Source organism: Delphinapterus leucas, chromosome 4 (assembly GCF_059928025.1).
Source record: "Delphinapterus leucas isolate spDelLeu-1000000601 "Yukka" chromosome 4, BTC_Dleu_Yukka2, whole genome shotgun sequence".
NCBI classification, from domain to species: domain Eukaryota; kingdom Metazoa; phylum Chordata; class Mammalia; order Artiodactyla; family Monodontidae; genus Delphinapterus; species Delphinapterus leucas.
The window spans coordinates 49,422,014-49,443,539 of record NC_143132.1 but is presented as its reverse complement, the minus strand read 5'-3'; the positions used below and the strand labels follow the sequence as shown (position 1 = coordinate 49,443,539).

Sequence of the window (21,526 nt, the reverse complement as noted above, 5' to 3'; positions counted from 1 at the left end):
TACTCAACTAAATAAAATCAGAAATGAAAGAGGAGATATTACAACAGACACCTCAGAAATAAAAAGGATAAAGGAACTATTATGAACAATTATACACCAGTGAAGATGATAACCTAAAAGAAACATATAAGTTCCTAGAAATATACAACTTACCAAAGCTGAATCAAGAAGAAATAGAGGACTTCCCTGATGGCACAGTGGTTAAGAATCTGCCTGCCAATGCAGGGGACATGGGTTTGAGCCCTGGTCCAGGAAGATCCCACATGCCACGGATCAACTAAGCCCGTGCACTACAACTACTGAGCCTGCACTCTAGAACCCACGGGCCACAATATTGAGCCCACATGCCACAACTACTGAAACCCACATGCCTAGAACCCATGCTGTGCAACAAGAGAAGCCACCACAATGAGAAGTCTGCACACCACAATGAAGAGTAGCCCCCACTTGCTGCAACTGGAGAAAGCCCATGCATAGCAATGAAGACCCAATGCAGCCAAAAATAAATAAATAAATTTATAAAAATAAAAAAAGAAGAAGAAGAAATAGAAAGCCTGAACAGATCAATAACAAGTAAGGAGATTGAATCAGTAATCAGAAATCTTCCAACAAAAAAAGCCCAGGACCAGATGGTTTCATAGCTGAGTTCTACCAAACATTCAAAGAAGAATTAATACCAAATGTTTTTAAACTCTTCCAAAAACTATAAAAGACTTCCAAATTCATTTTATGAGACCATCATCATGCTTATACCAAAACCAAACAAAGATACCACAAGAAAACTATGAGCCAACTCCCCTGATGAACATATATGCAAAAATCCACAATAAAATACTAGCAAACTGAATTAAACAGCACATTAAAAGGGTCATAAACCATGACTAAGTGGGATTTAAAACTGGGAAGCAAGGATGGTTCGATATTTGCAACTCAATTGTCCATTGATGGATGAATAACACCAAATTAACAAAATGAAAGAAAAAAAGTATATGATCATTTCTTAAGAAAAGCATTTAACAAAGTTAAACACTTCCATGTTTAAAACTCTCAACAATATAGTTATAAAAGGAATTTACCTCAACACAATAGAGGCCACACATGAAAAGCCACACTAACATCACAATCAATAGGGATATGTTGCAAGTTTTTCCTATCAAGATCTGGTACAAGGCAAGGATACCCATTCTCACCTCTTCTTCTCAACATATTACTGGAAGTCCTAGCCAGAGCAATTAGACAAGAAAAAAAAAGGCATCCTAATCAGAAAGGAAGAAGTAAAAGTATCCCTACTTACAGATGACATAATCAAATATGTAGAAAACTAATTGCTCAACATAAAACAGATAGAAATAATAAATTCAGTAAAGCTGTAGGATAAAAAATCAACATACAAAATCCAGTCACATTTCCATACACAAACAATGAACAATCCAAATAGAAAATTGAGAAAACAATTTCTTTCACAATAGCAACAAAAATAACAAAGCACTTAGGATTAGACTTAACTAAAGAAGTGAAAGATTTGTACACTCAAAAATGTAAAACACTGATGAAGGAAATTTTAAAAGACACAGATAAATGGAAAGATATTCCATGCACACGGACTGAATAATTAATATTGTTAAGTGTCCATACTACCCACTACAGATTTAACGCAATCCCTATCAAAATACCAGTGTCATTCTTTACAGAAATATAAAAATAATTCTAAAATTCATATGGAACCACAAAAGAATTCAAACAGCCAAAGCCAAAGAACAAAGCTGGAGACACCATACTTCCTGATATCCAAATATATTACAAAGCTACAATAATAAAAACAGTATGGCACTGACATAAAAACAGATATATAAACCAGTGCAACAGAATAGACAGCCCAGAAGTAAATCCACTTCTGTATAGTCAATAGATCTTCAACAAGGCTGTCAAGAATATACAATGCGGAAATGATAGTCTCTTCAGTAAATGGTGTTTGGAAAACTGAATATCCACATGCAGAACAATGAAATTGGACTCATATCTCATGCCATATACAAAAGCAAACTTAAAATGGATTAAAGACTTAAGCATAAGACCTGAAACCATAAAACTGTTAGAAGAAAACATGGGGGGAAAGCTTCTTAACATTGTGTCTGGGCAATGATATTTTGGATATAACACAAAAATCATAGGCAACAAAAGCAAAAAAAGACATGTGTGATTGCATCAAACTGAAAAGCTTCCATATAGCAGAGGAAACCATCAACAAAATGAAAATGCAACATATGCAATGGGAGAAAATGTTTACAAACCACATATCTGATAAGGGGTTAATATCCAAATATATAAGGAATTCATACAACTCAATAGCAAAAAAAAAAAAAAAAAAATTTAATGGGCAAAGGACCTGAGAAGACATTTCTCGAAAGAAGACATATAAATGGCCAAGAGGAACATGAAAAAGTGCTCTGTATCTCTAATCATCAGAGAAATTCAAATCAAAATCACAATGTTTTCATTTATTTACAATGAAAACAAGTGAGAGTTTTCATACCTGTTAGAATGGCTATTAATTGAAAGACAAGAAATAACAAATGTTGGCAAGAATGTAGAGAATGGGAATGTTTATACACTATTGATGGGAATGTAAATTGGTACAGCCATTTTCAAAAACAGTATGGATGTTCCTCAAAAAATTAAAAATAGAATTACCTTATGATCCAGCAATCCCACTTCTGAGTATATATCCAATGGAAAGGAAATCAGTATCTCGAAGAAATGTATGCTCTCTCATGTTCATTGCAGCATTATTCACAATAGCTACGATATGGAAATAACCTAAATGTCCATTGATGGGTGAATGCATAAAGCAAAAGTGGTATTTGTATTATACACAACGGAATATTATTCAGCCTTACAGGGGAAGGAAATCCTGACATTTACAACAACATGCATGAACCTGGAGAACATTATGCTAAGTGATATAAGCCAGAAACAGAAAGACAAATATTGCATGATCTCACATATGTGTGGAATCTAAGATAGTCACATTCATAGAAGTAGAGAGAATGGTGGTTGCCAGGTCTCAGGAGAGGGGAAAATGGGGAGATATTGGTCAAACGGTACAAAGTTTCAGTTATGCAAAACGAACAAGTTCTAAAGATCTAATGTATAGCAATGTGAACATAGTTACCAATACTATATTGTATACTTGAAATTCGCCAAGAGAGTAGATCTTAAGTTCTCACTATAAAAAGGAAGGAAGGGGCATCCCTGGTGGCGCAGTGGTTGAGAGTGCGCCTGCCGATGCAGGGGACACAGGTTCGTGCCCTGGTCTGGGAAGATCCCACATGCCGGGGAGTGGCTGGGCCCGTGAGCCATGGCCGCTGAGCCTGCGCGTCCGGAGCCTGTGCTCCACAATGGGAGAGGCCACAACAGTGAGAGGCCCGCATACCGCAAAAAAAAAAAAAAAAAAAGGAAGGAAGGGATAACTATTTGAGCGATGGATATGTTAATTTACTTGATTGTGGCAATTATTTCACAATGTATACCTATATCAAAACATACATTGCCATACACCTTAAATATACACAATTTCTATTTGTCAATTATGCCTTAATAAAGATGGGGGCAAAAAGATCATGGCGCTATTACATAGAATTATATGTGGAATATAGCTTAGCACAATGCTTCATAATCATACTGATTAAGGAATCAGTAAATACCAAATAGTATATTTGAAGATATTGTAAATTTGAAGAAATATGTTCAACCTTCAGTGAAATATGTTCTATGGAAGAGATCCAAGAAAACCATCTTTTGAAATGTTATGAAATATCCCAAAACCTCATGATACTGTGAAACATTGGTCAGCCCCTGTTGTCCTAGGGCAACATATTCTTGTATCATAGTTTCATACTTTTTAGCTCACAATTCATCTAAAAGATCTTTTAAAAACTATGTATCACATACTTTACTTTTTATTATAGGGTTTTGAATTTTGTTTCTAATTACTAGGAAAGAGAAATGTATACATTTCATGAAATAAATGAGGTCTGACTAATTAGAATAAATATTTCATAATATGATTTGATGAACTAGGTTTTAACTCTTATTGAATGAAGTGCAGCTGGTCTGTGAACACATCTCAGAAACAGCCATTGCTTATGCAAGAATTAGAGTTAATTTCTTGACTCTACAAGACTGGGTTGGAAATTTAGTAAAATACATTTAACTAGTCTGTCATACTTTTCAAAGAAAGCCCCGTACTCGTAGTTCTCCCGGTGGGCTTTATCTCTGAACTATCGTTTGGTGGGAGAACCACTACTCATATCTCGGTGGCCTTTATAGAAACATCAAAAGGAAAGTGACTTAAATTAAGCTGCCCTGAAGCTGACTCTCCCATTTCTCAAGATTTTCCTGTGCATTTTGACTTCCTGTGTTTAACTCAGCCCATCACTAGAGTCTTCTTCTTTCAGTGAACTTCTTTCAGTCTGGGGGAAAATGGAAGGATGATAATTTCCCATATGGTCAACGAACAGAAAGCACTATCTGTGTATTTATAGCCTGTTTGAACAGAACAGAGAGAAAAAAAAAAAAAAACAGAGGGGATGGAGATTTTTTTTAAGTGCTATAACTGCTCATAAGATCGCCGGTTCTTGGGTTGTAGAGGAAATTTTGACAGAATATGAAACTTAATTGATTGTTATCAAAAGATTATGCAGGTAACTTTAAAACTGTTAGTCAACATTCACACCCGCCAATTCTCCTAAACCAATATCCTGAAAAGAGCTGAAATTTACCTTTCCGTTATCATGAAGTAAATGTCACAGAATTCTTGAGCTAGAAGCTTTTTGAAAATACCTAACTCAATACTTCATTTTCAGGTGCCAAGGAAATATGAAAATATGAGAAGTTTTTAACAAATCTTTTAAAAATACATTATCATTGTATTATCATTGCAAATAAATGAAAACAAATGATATATAATGCAGCAAGTAAATAGGAAATAAAAGAAGACTCTCTTCTGATGCACTCTTCCTGCTGAGGTAGATATTAAGGGTATTTTTTTCCACAGCCAGGTTGCAAAGTGCTGGTACAGCAGAAATTTTTTGTTTAAAAAAATGCTAGACACAGTATTTACTGTAAAAGATAACTGGGATGTGATAGGGTTTTGTTATCCAATTAGATGAAATTATTAAAATTCTAGGGAGTCTATGAGTAGTTTAATTAAACTGCTAATGGAGGGACATTCTAAATGACAGAATCATAGAATAGTAGACTTCGAAAGGACCCTTGAGATCATATAATCTGAGCCTTCAACTGACACGTAACAAAACTTAGAGTCAGAAACGTTAAATAATTTGTCCCAGGTAAAAGAGTGGCAGTGCTTGAAATACAACTTCTGATCATTCTGAGTGTCATGTTCTCCAACCATAAAATAAATATAATTTATTTATATGTTATCTGGCCTGCTCACCTCATTGGTTGGTTGTGAAGTTTAAAATGAAGTAATATAGATGAATGCACTATTTTAAAGTTACCTAAACATTGCAATGAAATGTAAGGCAGTATTATTTGAGAAGTAGCATGGTATCCTGTAAAGAGAACCTGAATTTAAGACCTAGTTTAACAATTTATAGGATTCACATCTCTGAGCCTGAACTTCTTTATCTCCAAAAAAGAGGAAATAATGAACTACTCTGCCGACCTTATATAGTTACAAGGATTAAATGAGGTAGATAATATATGATGAAGATCATAGTAAACTGTAAAGTGCTATGGCAGCAAAACCCAAATATAACAAATGTTCCACGTGGCCCAGTTAATGCAGAGTATTATAAAGAAACAGCAGTCCCACAAAAAATACACACGTGCATGCACGCACACACATATACACATGTGCAGATACACTTGTTATTGTCTGGTTGTTGTTTTTTATTCTATTTTAGCCATCCTAGTAGATAAGAGGTGTTATCTCATTGTGGTTTTGATTTGCATTTCCCTAATGACTAATGATATTGTCACATCTTTTCATGTGTTTATTGACAATTTGTATGTCATTTGGAGAAATGTCTATACAATTCCTTTCCTCATTTATAATTGGATTATTTGTCTTTTATTGTTAGTTGTAGAAGTACTTTTTTTTTTTTTTTTGCGGTACGCAGGCCTCTCACTGTTGTGGCCTCTCCCGTTGTGGAGCACAGGCTCCGGACGTGCAGGCTCAGCGGCCATGGCTCATGGGCCCAGCCGCTCCGCAGCATGTGGGATCCTCCCGGACCGGGGCACGAACCCGTGTCCCCTGCATTGGCAGGCGGACCCTCAACCACTGCGCCACCAGGGAAGCCCCTAGAAGTACTTTTTATACACTGAATACAAATTCCTTATCAGAGATATGATTTGCAAATACATTCTCCCATTTCATTGGTTGTCTTTTTACTTTCTTGATGGTGTCCTTTTTAAATTTTTTTTATTTTTTATACAGCAGGTTCTTATTGGTTATCTATTTTATACATATTAGTGTATATATTGTCAATCCCAATCTCCCAATTCATCCCACCACCACCACCACCACCCCCACTTTCCCCCCTTGGTGTCCATACGTTTGTTTTCAACATCTGTGTCTCTATTTCTGCCCTGCAAACCGGTTCATCTGTACCATTTTTCTCGATTCCACATACATGCGTTAATATACGATATTTGTTTTTCTCTTTCTAACTTACTTCACTCTGTATGACAGTCTCTAGGTCATCCACGTCTCTACAAATGACCCAATTTCGTTCCTTTTTATGGCTGAGTAATACTCCATTGTGTATATGTACCACATCTTCTTTATCCATTTGTCTCATTTGAAGCACAAAAGTTTTTAATTTTGATGAAGTCCCATTTACCTGTTTTTTTTTCCTTCTGTAGCTTGTGCTTTTAGTGTCTTCTTTTTTAATTTTGCACTCATTCAAATATATGTACACAATACAGAGGTTTAAAACTAATCCAGGGATCACGGACTATCTACTCCAAAGTTAACCTAGCCACACTGGATCTTGGCTGTACATAAGGGACAGATCAGAACTCTGAACTATGCAAATTCATTGATTTCTACATTCTTCCACCATCCCACACCTCTGCTCCCACCCTACTCCACCCTTAGTTTTTGCCAAAGTTCCTTTTGGAAGAGTCCAACAGCATCACAGCTGAGCTAGAAGGAAAAAGGCTACAAGGTCTTTAAGGCTTGTAGCTAAAAGGCTACAAAGGCTAAAAGGCCAAGATATGTTGGGAGATCAGTATGTTCTCAATGATCAGATGTCTTTGTGGTACATCTTCAGCTAAGAAGTTCAGTATAAAATGTATGGACTCAGAAGGGGCAGAATTGGGTAACAACAAAACTATTTTTCTCTTCTTTTATGGGCTCCAAAATTGTAAAAAGGAATGACAACTAAAGGCCTGAAAGAAGAGTCAGAAAAGCATAAAAAGTGAATACAAGAACTCAAAAATACGTAGTGGTCTATGCTCCTTTTGTGAAGGGGCCGATCACTCTGCATAACTCAGAGGGTATCGCTGGGTACTACCAGCCAGTACCTCTCTTCCAAAGTAGGTGCAGGTTAGCACTACAGCCACCTAAAGGGAGACTGGAGTCATCTTAGAATTCCAACTACAGCAAAATAGGACCAAACTAAACTAGAAAGTTTTAGTCCCAAATACCTTATTATAGAAAAGAGTATTTGATTGGTCCAAGCTAGTCAAGTTACCACCTCCGCTCCAATCAAAGTGGCCAGCATCGTGTAGCACAAACATGGCTCCTCCTGTAAGGAAAGCTGAAAACATGTCTAAGATGAGATCACTTTTATGGCAGTTTCACTACCTAGGGAGAAGAACAGTGGTAGTCTATCTGGTTGCCTAATCTCTGGGCAAGTCCACAGTCTTTACAGTTGATGTATTTTTTAATGAGTCTGTCCTGTTTAGAATCAGTGAGGCTTTTCTAACTTCTACACACACACACACACACACACACACACGCACGCACGCACACACACACACACACAAAATAATTCCAACAGACCAGTTAAATTACCACTACAATTATGAGATTTAAATACGTTTTTACAAATACATATCTATGTTAAGGTCTTTCTCCAAATATAGTGAATTCTCCCATAACACAAAATAACCCCAAATTCTGAGGGTTTTTTGTGTTGCAAAGTTATACTTCACTTAACTTTTCAAGCGAATAGTTTCAAAATACATTTTCAACTGGGAGCATGGATCAGTGGTTAAAAACAGGAAGTTTGATGAGTAAACTTGAAACCAGTGAAAATACAGAAGATAATGAGGGAAATTCAAAAAACCTGAAATTGTCCACAAATGTGATAGCTATGGAGTGGTTCCTAAGATTTCCCACATGAACCTGGTAGTGGAAAGCATGACTGTAATATCCTGTCAAACAAGTAGTAAATCAACAGAAAGCAATCATAGGCTGTTCTCAGAGGTGAATTTAAAGTGTTTTCCTTAGTATTTTGGAGATTTAATAAAGTTTTGGTGACCTTTATTCAAGAAATCCTGGAATAATCATTGTCTGAGACCATGACACTAGCAGAATTCTTTAAGAACCAATTATGCGGGCTTCCCTGGTGGCGCAGTGGTTGAGAGTCCGCCTGCCAATGCAGGAGATACGGGTTCGTGCCCCGGTCTGGGAAGATCCCACATGCGGCTGGGCCCGTGAGCCATGGCCGCTGAGCCTGTGCATCCAGAGCCTGTGCTCTGCAACGGGAGAGGCCACAACAGTGAGAGGCCCCGCGTACTGCTAAATAAATAAATAAATAAAATAAAAAGAACCAATTATGCAAATTTTAAGGAAGAGCACCAGAATTCAATGAAAAAGCACAATCAATAAAGCTAACTAGAAATTGCTTGAAGTTTCCCTCAAAGGCAGTTTTAGAACCCCCTGAGAAAGTGAAGCCTTTATACTAGTAGAAACTGGAGTGAAAGAGAGGAAGGCAAGTGAAAAAGCATCATGTCAAATAACTCATTCCTATGGCTCAAAAAGCCTAAACAACGGTTTGGGAAAATGAAGTCAATCTTTTTTTTAACCTTGCATTGGAATTAAAACACCAATATGAATAATTTGGCCATTTCCTTGGTCTTCGCTTGCTATATTTATAATGGCGTATTTGATGGTAAAATGATAAGTAAGTAAATTCCCTGAGTTACTGGCATATGTTCAAACCTAAGACACGCGAATGGAGGGGTGACGATCATGGCCTGAGCCATTGCAAGCCCTGAATGCTCAAGCAATTTCTGCAAAGTTCACCAAAAGCACACTTCCTCGGAGACTTCTGATTTTCCAAATGCGTCCAAGGGGACAATTAACATTCTATATTAGGCTTAAAAATGTGTTTTAAATACTCTGCTTATTTGACAAATTCATAATGAAATGTAAGTTTTTCAACCACATAGACGTAAGCTCTCTTAACTAGAAGAAAGTCCTGGTAAGGGAAAACCACTATTTCTCATCTTAAGAAAACTTTTTAAAATCATCCTAAATTTGGCTTCTCAAAGACCTTCTTGGATTCCATTAAGTTCTCCCTTCTGATTTAAGCTTATAAAACAAATGGCTTCTGGAAGAGTAAGACATGACTATTACATCTTAGCCAAGACAAGCCCACTTGTCCCAGTGTTACTGAGTGATCTGGAAAACCTCAGCATTTTCTGAGGCCTTACTTTACTCTTGCATCAGACCCTAGAGAAGTTCTGTCACCCTAGGAAGACTGAGAAGTTCTGTCAAAAACTGTGGTACATCAATTAACAGGCTTTTATTGAGTACCATTTGTATACTCAGCACTTATGTTCCCAAAATCTAGACCCCCTCCGTGTACTTAGGCTGCTTTATCTCTGTTTGTGTCAAAGTGACTGCCTTTACAGAGTGACAAGAGGGATACCAGGATCCCGTCAGGCTGCTTGACACATACCGAGATTTGGGGTGCTCCTGTGATGACTAAGAGCTAAACTTTTCAGGACATTGTCACTTCCTCTCTTCACCACATCTCATTCTTTCCAGGGTATTTCCTTTATTTTCAGATACAGGGCAGTTTGCCAGCATATCTTCTGTCATGGGATATTAATCATTATACTATGCCAAGAATTAGAATGGGATAGCATGGCGACTGCTTTCAAAACTCCTTCACTCTGTCAGCATAATCCTAGTTTTGCTACTTTTTGCATTTCATACTTTTCTGACCCAATCAGAAAATAACGACTTTGTTCCCCAAATGAACTGACTTTCTTTTTACTTCTTCTCTTCCTTATTATTATTCCTCTTCTCTCTTTCTCCTCTCATAGACTCTGGTTCTGTTGTCTAAAATACTTTTGCTTTCACAAGTGGGTCTGTATATCAAAGTTTCATTATTTTCATTAAGCCAAAATGTATTGAGTGCCTACTAGACTAGCTACTTCAAAAAATAGACACAGTAACTAGACACAGTCTCAAAGAGCTACGGTCTCTGGGAGGGGGGAGTAGGAAAGTGTAAATTAATCAATAAATAACCACTAAAATGGGGAATAAGTTGAGGATGAGAAGAGCAAAGTCTTTTTGGGATCAGGAAAGAGAGAGTTTCCAAGAGTTTGGGTGATCAGGGAAAGCATCATGGTAGAAACAGATGTGGTGGACAGAGTCTGGTTAGATATCATTCCAGGCCCAGGAGGAAAGGCAGCAGAACAGAAAAGTTAGAGGCATGCAGCCCATGTGTAAAAATTGTGACATATAAGTCTGTGAAAATAACTTGGACCATATGTTTTCCTATTTCATTTTCTGGGAAATAATGAAGCAGCAAAAGTTTCTGAACAGAGGAGTGGCCTCATCTGAGGAAGCCTGGGGAAGGTCAACCAACCAGCAGTGTTATTGGGGAGCAGGGGTGAATCCAAATGTCCAGGCAGGAGCCAGAGTCATGTAGGAGCCCCACCAATTGTCTAGACAAGAAGAAATATAGGTCTGAACTGAGGAGACAACAGAAGGAAGAAAGAGAAAAAACAACATATGATGAACACCTGCATGTCAAGAACTGCATGAAGTACCTTGACAAGTATTATTCCATTTAATGGAAAAGAAAAATGGGAATGAGAGATAGAACCAGGGCAATGGGAAAGAATGAGATTACTATTTATTAATAAGTAAGTAGAAAATGTGCAGCTCTTTTCCAATCCTCTCAATTGGCCATGTAGGGGATCTTATTTTTGTCATTTTATAGATAAGGATACCAAGATTCTATGAGCTTAAGTAATTTGCTCAAGGCCAAAAGGGTAGTAAGTAGCAAAACCACGATGTGAACCCAGACTTATCTGAGTCCAAAATAGATGCTCTTCCCACCCTGTGTAACACAAAGCCTATAGAATCTTCAGTACACAAGAATTTATTAGGCATGGAGCATGAGAAATGAGAAGGAAGGAAAGAAGGAAGGAAGGAAGGAAGGAAGAGAGGGAGGGAGAAAGGGAGGGAGAAAGGGAGGGAGGAAGAAAGAACGAGGGAGGGAGGAAGGAGTTTTGAAAGATGACTCATTCCCATCTTACCCCTAGGTTCTTCATGACCTTTTTTTTTTTTTTTTCTTATTTTTTCTGTCTTAGATTCCATATATATGTGTTACACAGACCTACTAGAGAATGGACTTGAGGATATGGGAAGGGAGAAGGATAAGCTGTGACAAAGTGAGAGTGACATGGACATATATACACTACCAAACGTAAGATAGATAGCTAGTGCGAAGCAGCCACATAGCACAGGGAGATCAACTCAGTGCTTTGTGACCACCTAGAGGGGTGGGATAGGGAGAGTGGGAGGGAGGGAGATGCAAGAGGGAAGACATATGGGAACATATGTATATGTATAACTGATTCACTTTGTTATAAAGCAGAAACTAACACACCATTGTAAAGTAATTATACTCCAATAAAGCTGTCAAAAAAAAAGGTGACTCATTAATAATGGTATCATTAATAAAAACAAAATAAAAATCTGAGTTTGGAGTTTAGTGAGTATAAGTTAATAACTTTAGTTTTAAATATGCTGAGTTTGAAATCCTGGCTGATAAGAATATCCTAAGTAAGAATATCCTAACAACAGTTGGAAATTGCTAGGTTTTGGGAATCATAAGGAGAGAGATCTTGAGATGAAGGGAAAAGAGATTGAAGGGATTCATGTGTAAAGCAATGTGAGAGGGTGGGAAGTTAACTGAGGCAAAGAATGTGGAGAAAAGAATATCTTCATTATGGAGCAGAAGGAGGAAGAAAGAGCACCTAGTGAAGGAGGTGAAAGAAGAGTTCTCAGAAAGAGTAAAGAACCCAGCAGACTACAGTATCACAGAGGACATAGGAGGGGAAAATCCCAAGAAGGGAAATTCCTGCAGAGAGGACAAGGAGAAAGAGGACTGAGAAATGCTTATTAGATTTGTTGCATATGAAATATCTGGTGACCTTCCAGAAGGTGGTTTCATAGAGGGCTAGAGGTGGAAGCCATATTACGAGGGGTTAAGTAGTGAATGCATGAGTGCAAAGTGAAAGCAGAATTTGTACTCTTTTAGAAATTTGGTGGTGAAAGGAAGAGAGATAAGTAGTAGCTCGCTCGAATAGCAGAGTCAGAGGACAGTTATTTTAGTATAGGAAGGGCCCTCACCATATTTGTGGGCAGAGGAAAAAAGATTAAGAGGGAAAAAAGATGGTACCTAAAGGATGGAGCAAAAGCAAGAAGAAGGGAGCAGTAACACACTCAGATCAGTGTTCATGGCAAGAAAAAGAACAAGCTACCTTCTTCTGATGTAGAAAAAGGGAACAGAGGTTACCCTCCAGGAGATATTGAGAGAGTTCATATGGACTGGCCTCATTCTCAATAAAACATGAGACAAATAGCTAAATAAGCACAGGAAAAGAGGCTCTCTCCCACAAGTTTGGAGTCCCATATTTTAAAAGAAAGAGAAATGTTTACATAGGTCAGAAAATGGAAATTCAGTTTTGAAAAGTTACCAGACTTCAACAATTTCTTCAGCTACTCTCTATAGCATTTTTCCAGAATCTAAACTGTTATTCTCTAAAAAGTACATATATCTCCCTTGGACTGCATGGTTACAATTTGGACAATGAAGAGAGCCTTTTCGGTTGTCAGAAATGAAGCAACTCTGTCCTCTCTTCTGTGTTCTTTTGAGGAGAAGGTTCAGGATATTTACTTCAGTAAATTTTGGGAAAATAAGTACTGATCTCAATGTTTATTTTCAAAGGCTATCAATTATATGGTGATTTTGATCAGTCTACCTGTAACAAATGCCATCTATTAGCAAAACATTGTATTTTACATGGATTAGCAACAGAAACTTTCAAATAAACTCAGTTACTAGAGCTATCTTCCTAGCCCTTTCCATTCTCATGTTTAATCACTAAGAGCTCACATTCACTGATCTGGTACTCCATGTTGGTTCATGATGTACATGAATGTATCATTTAATCCTTGTAATAACCTTATAGTGTATTATTATTATTCCCATTTTGCATATAAATAAGTATTAAGCCATTTTCCCAAGTTCTCAGAGATAATAATAGTAGAACTAGCGTCAGTCCTGGTCTGACTTAAAAGCTCGTGCATCTGAAGATTAAATTGTACCACCTCACAATTCAGTTGCATATTTCTATAGATACAGTTTTTTCTTCTTCTCTAACTTCTTTGGTTATCTAAGACGTCTCCTTTCTGCCTCCCTCCTCACCACGAGAGTCTAGTATCCTTGGAAGAGAGCCTAGAATATTGTACCTCTTCAAAATATATGGAAGTAAATTGAAACAAATTAAAATCAACTTTAAAACAATTAATCACTGGGTTTTCCATCACATCTGCTTTGTTTCCACTATACTTCCTACATTCACAACCCCTCCTCCCACACTGGATTCAAGAGAATATCCAAGTGTGGGAATGTGAATATTATTGTGAAAATAACCCTGTAAAACAGCTTCTCTAAATAAGACTCTGCTTAAGTCAAGTGTGTGAATGCATAGAAGATGAAGAGGGCCTTCTCATCAGCAATTACCCAGGAAGATTTGAGCTGAGGATTTCACCCCCTTAGAGCTGATGTTCACTTGTTCATTTAACAGGTATTCGTGGAGCACCTTCTATTTGCTTAAGCAAGTTCCTGCCCTTTATGAGTTCTCAGACAAGAGGAGAGACATCAGGTATCCTACAATTGTAGAACAGACTGGTAATGCCAGAACAGAGGTGGGGAGGATGGCCAAACAACAGCTTGACACTTTTTTTGTCATTAATTATATGTATTTCAAGCTAACTTCTCAATATGGGCTCATTTCCTGTTTGCATCAACATGAAGCCTCAAATGAAACCACACAGTGTATTTCATTTCAAAATGAAACTCATGACACAGCTAAGCAGTGAGTCATCCTCAGAAGCCATGAAATTTCAATCCCAGTGTTTTAAAAACTGGTTGGGTCTTTTCCATCATTAAGCTGCACTGTGTGTTTCTAGACCTGAACTTCTTTATCACCCGTTTTAATTTAGATGATGATTGTCAAAATAGCTCATCTTTGTGTTACAGTGATAAAATCTGCAACTCTCTACATCACTAAAAATGAATTTGGAACAGAGGAAATAAAGTGAGTAAACTATTTTCCTTACAGACCTAGATAATGGAGAAAATTAGAGATCTGATCATAATTTTTCCACAGAGACTATCCTCACAGCCTAAACTTGTATTATTATTTTCACTTTATTGGGTGCCCTTCAGAATTCTGTAAGTTAACAAAAGGCTGTATCTTTTCACTTTGGAAAGTCAGTCAATGAAAACAAACAAACAAAACCAGCTAGGACATCTTACAGTGAAGAGTAGAAAGAACAGACCCAGGTAAATAACACAGTTCTGTATTGGTGAGGATGCTTCCTAAACCGTAGGTGATGTCACAGCTGCTTGTCTATTTCCCACCCTCCTCTTGAAAAAAACAAAAACAAAAAACAAAATACCTCAGTGATTTCTCAGGTTTAGAACACAGGTCAGGGTGAACCAACCACCCAGGAAGGTCCTTCAGATTGTAGCCTCACCCTTACACATCAAAACAAACCCATGTAACGCAAAAGGAGAGGGAGACGAAAGTATATGTCAGTTAATGCAGAAACAAATTCACCTTGACCTCAACTTTTAGCTGATTTTCAAAAAGTATTCTTGTGCATCCCAGAGCACACCAAATCTTACATGTGATCGTGCATCATCTCAACCTCCATACTCCTCCGCTTCACCCCTGTTGTCACTACCTCACATGTGTACCTGCACGCCCATTTCAGCCCTACCACACTAAGGGTATGTGAAGAATGTACAGACAAGTGAGTCAGAAATTGTAAAACCCTCGCAGAGGCCAGCCCCAAGGCTGCAGATCTCAGGCAAGCCACATGATGGTTTCCAATGGCACTGACATGCACCAAGACAAGAAGTTTCATTAATGTAGTGCTCACTGGAAAATCCTAATGAATCACCTACTATATGACAAACAGGGAAATTGATAGCCCATATCCAACCTTGTTACTCTGTGTGATGGAGAGGTGACAGTGAACTAGAAAGAAGTATGTGGATTTCACAACCCCTGATGGTTTGGTTTGGTCAAATTCAAGGCCCTTCTTAAATACTTAGCTAGAAAGATAAGTGATACACAGAACCACTTCCATTGTGACACATCTTCCTCTTTCACCCTTACGAATTTTAGTGCACACCCAGATCAAATCCTGGTCTTTCCTTCTCTCTTTACAATGGAGTCACATCTTGCTCCAGGGTTAGGTGGCGCAGCCCATAAAGTGAAAATCTCATGTAATTCAAATTACCCTTGAAAATGCCTAAAGTCCCCTACAGCATTCAGTGTCCTCAGTAGGTGATCTTATCAGTTCTCTAATGTTCCTCTAGGGCTTTTGATTAATTTTCAGTGCCTACATTGAGCATGTCGATAAATCCTTCACCACCCACTTACAAAGTTACTTGAAAATCCGTTTCATGTCTTTATTATTGGTCAGGGAAACACTTAAAATTATTCAATACAATCTTTCCATGAATTTCTACCGAAGATATTGACTATTTCAGGCTTGATTGAATATGCTGCCTGCGTAGAATGAACATATAACCACACCACTACTCATCCCAACCTTTACCCCACCTTTTTGTCTCCCCACCTCTGTACTGTCCCTTCTTTCCTTCCCTCCCTCCTTTTATTTCCACAAAGTTCAGTTCAGATAAATCAATTGCTCCTATCAGGAAAATCTCCTATAATGAGTAAATGTTCTCAAGAAACATTTATAAACCCATTTGCCTGACTTTCTTCCACCAAAACTATTACTTTGTATTGCTCTCATATGCTCATTCATTCATTCATCCATTCCACAAAGATTCACTATGAACCAACTGTAATACATACCAGACACCATTCCAAGCACGGGGCTTACATCAGTGTTCACAACGAAGTGCCTGCTCTCAAGGAACTCACTTTCCAGTGGGGTAGACAGTAAGTAGGCATATTCCTAAGACACTGTCAGGCAGGACTGAGTGTTAAAAAGGGGGCATCAGGTAGTCAGATAAGGCTTCTGAAAAAGGTCTTTGACCAAAGACCTAAGTAAGCAGGGAGACAGGCCATGTGGATATCTGCAGAAAGAGTGTTAAGGACAGAGGGGAGCAGCAAGGGTAAAGGTTTTTAAAAGAGCATGGGATTGGAGTTTTCCAGAAGCGACCAGGAAACTTCCAGGATGGATGAAGCTGAAAGCTCAGAGGGGAGAGTAGTATGAGATGACTTTGAGAGTTGGCCAGAATCCAGAAGGATTTTGGCTTTTATCTGTGGATGTTATGTGAAGCCCTGATCCATGGATCTTTTTGTAGGTGGTAGCATGACCTGACTGAGGTGTTTTTAGAAGGATTTCTCCAGCTGATCTGTGGAGAGTCATGGGGAGGGACCTGTAGAGGGAGAAAGACAGGAAACTGGCAGGCTCTTCCAACCTTCTAGCATTAGCCTAGTGTCTCAAATTAGTGTTTCTCAGTATTTGCCTTTCCTGTCAGGAAAAACAAGTGAGAAAAGTTTTCTAGTTAAGTGGTTTTTGGTTTTCTACCAAACTACTCAACTTTCACACAGTCCTTCTCTCCTGCTCTCTAGGTCTGACTCTCTGCCATGAAGTCTGCTTCAAACCTGCCCTGAGAGCAAAGCTCCCTGGTGCATGGGCCCCTTCAGGGCCCTGGAAGCCACATAGATTCACCCAATACCACCCTCTTAACAATATAGGGTTCTACCTTTCCACTTTCTTTTTCACACAGAGATTCTGACAGCTTTATCAAAAAACATAATAGCTTGAAATCAAAAATTCAATGTTAGTTCCTGAAAAAAATAAGTACTTCTACTAATAAAGTAACGTACATTTAATACAGACAGTAAATTTGCCTCTGAAGCACTGCCTACGTGTAGAGTAGTTTTTAGTGCCATGGAAAATCTGTGAATGTAACAGATTGAATTTTGAATCCATAAGAAGTAATTTTTTAACTTTACCTGAGACTTATTTAGAGGCAAATAGTAAGGCTTTTTTAATTAAGTAAAGAAAGGGGACACCTGATTTAGTACAAAATACAATGTATAGTGCAAATTATTGTCACTGAACTCCCCATTTCTCACATATGTGTGTATATACACACACATATACACATATAGGTACACATTTATATAAATTTTTATCAAATTTAAACCTTTTGGCAACCCTATCACTTAGCTCCTCTCACTGGCATCACACCCCTTTTCTGATCATTGAGTGGCAGTCAGCTGCCTGGGTCTATTGCCTGCTGGTGCCATGCCAAGGAAAGTAGACTTGATTCTTTAGGCCATGTCCATTGACTATTTCAGAGAACAGAAATAATATAATTTTTCAATGTTCATTTATTCAAACATTTGTTGTACACTAACTATGCAGCAGGCGCTGGGCTAGGCAATGGTGGGACAACCACGAATAAGACATAGCCTGTGCCCTTATAGTCCAGTGTGACTGCCACATGGAAAGTAGCTGGTAGGGAGCCAAGTCTACAGACAAGAAGGCAATAGCAGCCTTTTGTAACAGTCTAAAAAGAAAATGGCGAAGCTAAAAGAAACTCAAGGGACATGTCAGAGATAGAATCAACTGGATTCTTTCAGCCATTTTACTGTCCAGTTTTCCTTCCTTACCAACTCTCAGGTAATTCCCTCCAGGATTTTCCCTATAAATGCTTATAACACTTCCAAACTCTGAGAGCTGTACCAGAGTACCGTGCTTTATTTGCTTAAAAATAAGTAGAATAAATATTGCCAGTGAGTTTAGTCAAGGATTTGCGTATCTGGCCATTATGGTAATAAAGAAGAGGAAACTCATCCAGAAAAGGCATGAAAATAAAGGTCTGCTTTATAAAGCAATGACGATAAAATAAAAGTACTAAAGTCCTTATTAAATAGACACCATTCATCACTCTCAATAACGTACTGCAATACTTCCCAGTACTTCAATAGAAAAAGAAAAGCCTAAGTTTTGGCACCATCTGAAATCTGGCAGGCATAACATTTAGCTAGTCTATAAAGCTGTCTTTTTCCTGGGATGTCCTCAAAAGACAATGCAGACTGCCTCAGAGCCACATTTTAAAACAAATAGTCCGTGTCAGGGGGAAGAAGCCTTGAAGTGCTATTTTGTTTGCTTTTCAGAATCAAGTGAATAGAACAGGATTAGGCTAGAGACACCAAATTTCCCCAGATTATCACCTGAGACATTTAGCCACAAATAGATGAAATCTAATTGTGACTGATGAGCCCTTTGGCAGGGAGCAATCGTCTCCTTCCACGTATATCTTTCAAGTGAAAAGCCTTGACACATTTTGTTCCTTAAAATGGTTGATCCTTCTCAGTCTGGCAGCTAGTTTACCAAGGTCCTAAGCCAAGCGCCAAAGTGAAGGCAGTGGTTACTATGTACACATTTCCATGTCCAACCACATAATCCTGATTTTCTGATCTTTGCTGATAAGTGGCTGTGAATAAAAAGAGAAAGGGTGATAGACTCAGAAAAGCGAGCTCTCAACTGCCTGTTTGGTGGCATTATTGTTTCAGTTATCTATCAGCATAACAAACCATCCTGAAAAACAGTGAGCGGCATAAAACAACAAACGTGCTATTATGTTGCTTCATTCTGGTGCTCAGGAATTTTAATAGAACATAGAGGGATGACTCGTTTCTGTTGAGTAATGTCTGGGGCCTCAGCTATGATGACACCAAAGACTGTGAGGTGACTCAAAAGGTATGGCTGGAAGAGCAGGGACAAGAGAATCCACTTTCAATATGGTTTCTTTAATCAAATGTCTGGCCCTTGGCCTGGGATTGGTGAAGGACAAGCACAGCTGGGGCTGTTGACCAGGGTGCCTACACGTGGCCTCTCCATCTTGGCCGTCTCAAGGTAACCAGAATTACAGTGTGATGGCTCAGGGCTCAAAGGACAAGTATTCCAATAAGCAAGGAGGAAGCTGCATGGCCTTTTGTGACCCAGCTTCAGAGGTCAGCTAGCGTCACTTCCAGTGTGCTCTGTTAGTCAAAGCAGTCACAAGCCTACCAGATTCAAGTGGAGACATAGACCCCACCTCCTGATGGGAAGAATGTCAAAAAAATTGCAGCCATGCTGTTAAACTGTCCCAGTTACCTTGCCCATGGATGTCACCATCAACAGAGAGGCAGATTGTATTTAGGAGCACAGTGGGGGAGTGGGGAATAGGGAAAGGCCCCTGTAGGTACAAGTGTGTAAAATGAGAGGACAGTCCTTACCAGACTAATCTTCTCACTGGAGCACATCCAGGAAAACTCAAGATCTAATTTCCAGGTACTTCTATTACTTGGAACAGGGCTTCTTAATGTGCATTACTCAAGACCTCCCTTAGGGTCCTATGGCCCCTTTGACTAATGATGCTTCAGATATGACTCCAGATCACACCATTGTCAACACCATGGGACTACCGTGATTCCTTCCAGACCAGTCCTTACACATCAGGGCAGAAACAAGGAAACAGAACATTACCAGAGCTGAACAGTCATGACTGTATGAATGTATGGGACAATTTTACCCCTTTCCTGGATACCTATCCCAATTTTTCTGGGTGTGGGGGGTTGGGGGGAAGGAGGAATCATGGATTCCTGTTATCATTAGCCCCCAAAGCCACCTTCCAGCTGTTCAATGTCACACCCAGTGGGACCAGGGAGCAGCAGGGAAGGGAGAAGGAGGTGAGCAATGCACAGGGCCAGGCATGGATCAGCAAAGTATTGAGATTAATTATATAATTATGCAACTATATTAATATCAAATGAAATAAACTCTAAGGCATAAAGCTTTACTAGAGATAGTGTCACTTCATAATGACAAAAGGTACATTTCATATGACAGAAATAATTTTAAATTTTCATGCAAATTTTGACACAGCCTCAGAATATTTAAGCAAAAGTTAGCAGAAAAAAATAAATAAATGCAATATCATTCAGTAATAGTTTAACAAATCTTTCTATATCTGATAGACCAAGAATATAAAAAGTCAGCAAGAATATAGAAGGTATTTAATTACATAATTATAAAATGAGCAAGCATAATTAAAGCATAAGCACACTTGAAACACAAAGATTGACCCACACTGATTCTCGAAGCAAGTTTCCAAAAATACCAAAATACTGGTTTCATTCAAAGCATAGTCTCTGACCACACTTCAATGTTGTTAAACTTTGTTAACAGAAAGATAACTAGAAAAATCCCATATGTTTAAAATCAATAAACTTCTAAATAGCTCGAGTCAAAAAAAGAAATTAAATTGGAAAATAGAAAAAATGTAGAACTGATTAATAATAAAATACCACAAACAAAACTTGGGGAAATATAGCAAAAGCAGGAATTAGAAAAAAATTGGTAATCTTAAAAGCCTGTATTAGAAAAGAAGGAAGTATTGAAAATTAAGGTGCTAAGCATCACCTGGGCAGAGCAACTTAATAGACATTTCTCCAAAGAAGACATCCAGATGGCCAAGAGGCACATGAAAAGATGCTCAACATCACTAATCATCAGGGAAATGCAAATCAAAACCACAACTAGAGATCATCTACACCTGCGTTGGCTCCCAAACTGGCCCCCATATACAGAGGGCAAAGAGAGCCTTAAGAAAGAAGTAGGCCACTGGAGATTGGTAGGTGGCGGGTTTAATAAACAAAGGAACTTAACACATGCGGCTATATGTGGGCGGCTGCAGGACAAGTAGATCTCCACACCCACCAGACAGAATCTTAAAGCTTATACACAGGCCTTAGCTGGGTTCAGTCATGTATGCTGTCCAGATGGTCTCAACCACACCTTGCTCTCTCAGGGCTGTATCCTTCAAAGCAGATCCAGCTGTGGGAGCGTGGGCAAAGCATACTTTCCAAGGACCTGGAGGTGGGGAGGAACTCCCAACTGCCTGGGTCAGCTGCTGGGTCAACGGGTGGTCACGTCCTCTCCATGACCTCCTCCAACAACCTGTCAGAGCAG

At 38.6% G+C, this 21,526-nt stretch overlaps 1 protein-coding gene across 3 annotated transcripts in view; it reads right to left on the bottom strand.

The window, feature by feature from the left end:
• NFKBIZ (NFKB inhibitor zeta) overlaps positions 1-21,526 on the bottom strand; it is a 163,286-nt gene that overhangs the window by 65,886 nt on the left and 75,874 nt on the right. Inside the window, exon 12 of one of the 3 annotated variants that reach the window (XM_089910506.1) lies at positions 1-21,526. This exon is cut by the window's left edge and continues 28,587 nt beyond it. The exons of the other annotated variants lie outside the window; for them this stretch is intronic. Coding sequence (XP_089766632.1) covers positions 21,518-21,526 — 9 coding nt within the window. The 3' untranslated portion in view covers positions 1-21,517. 3 annotated transcript variants of the gene reach the window in all.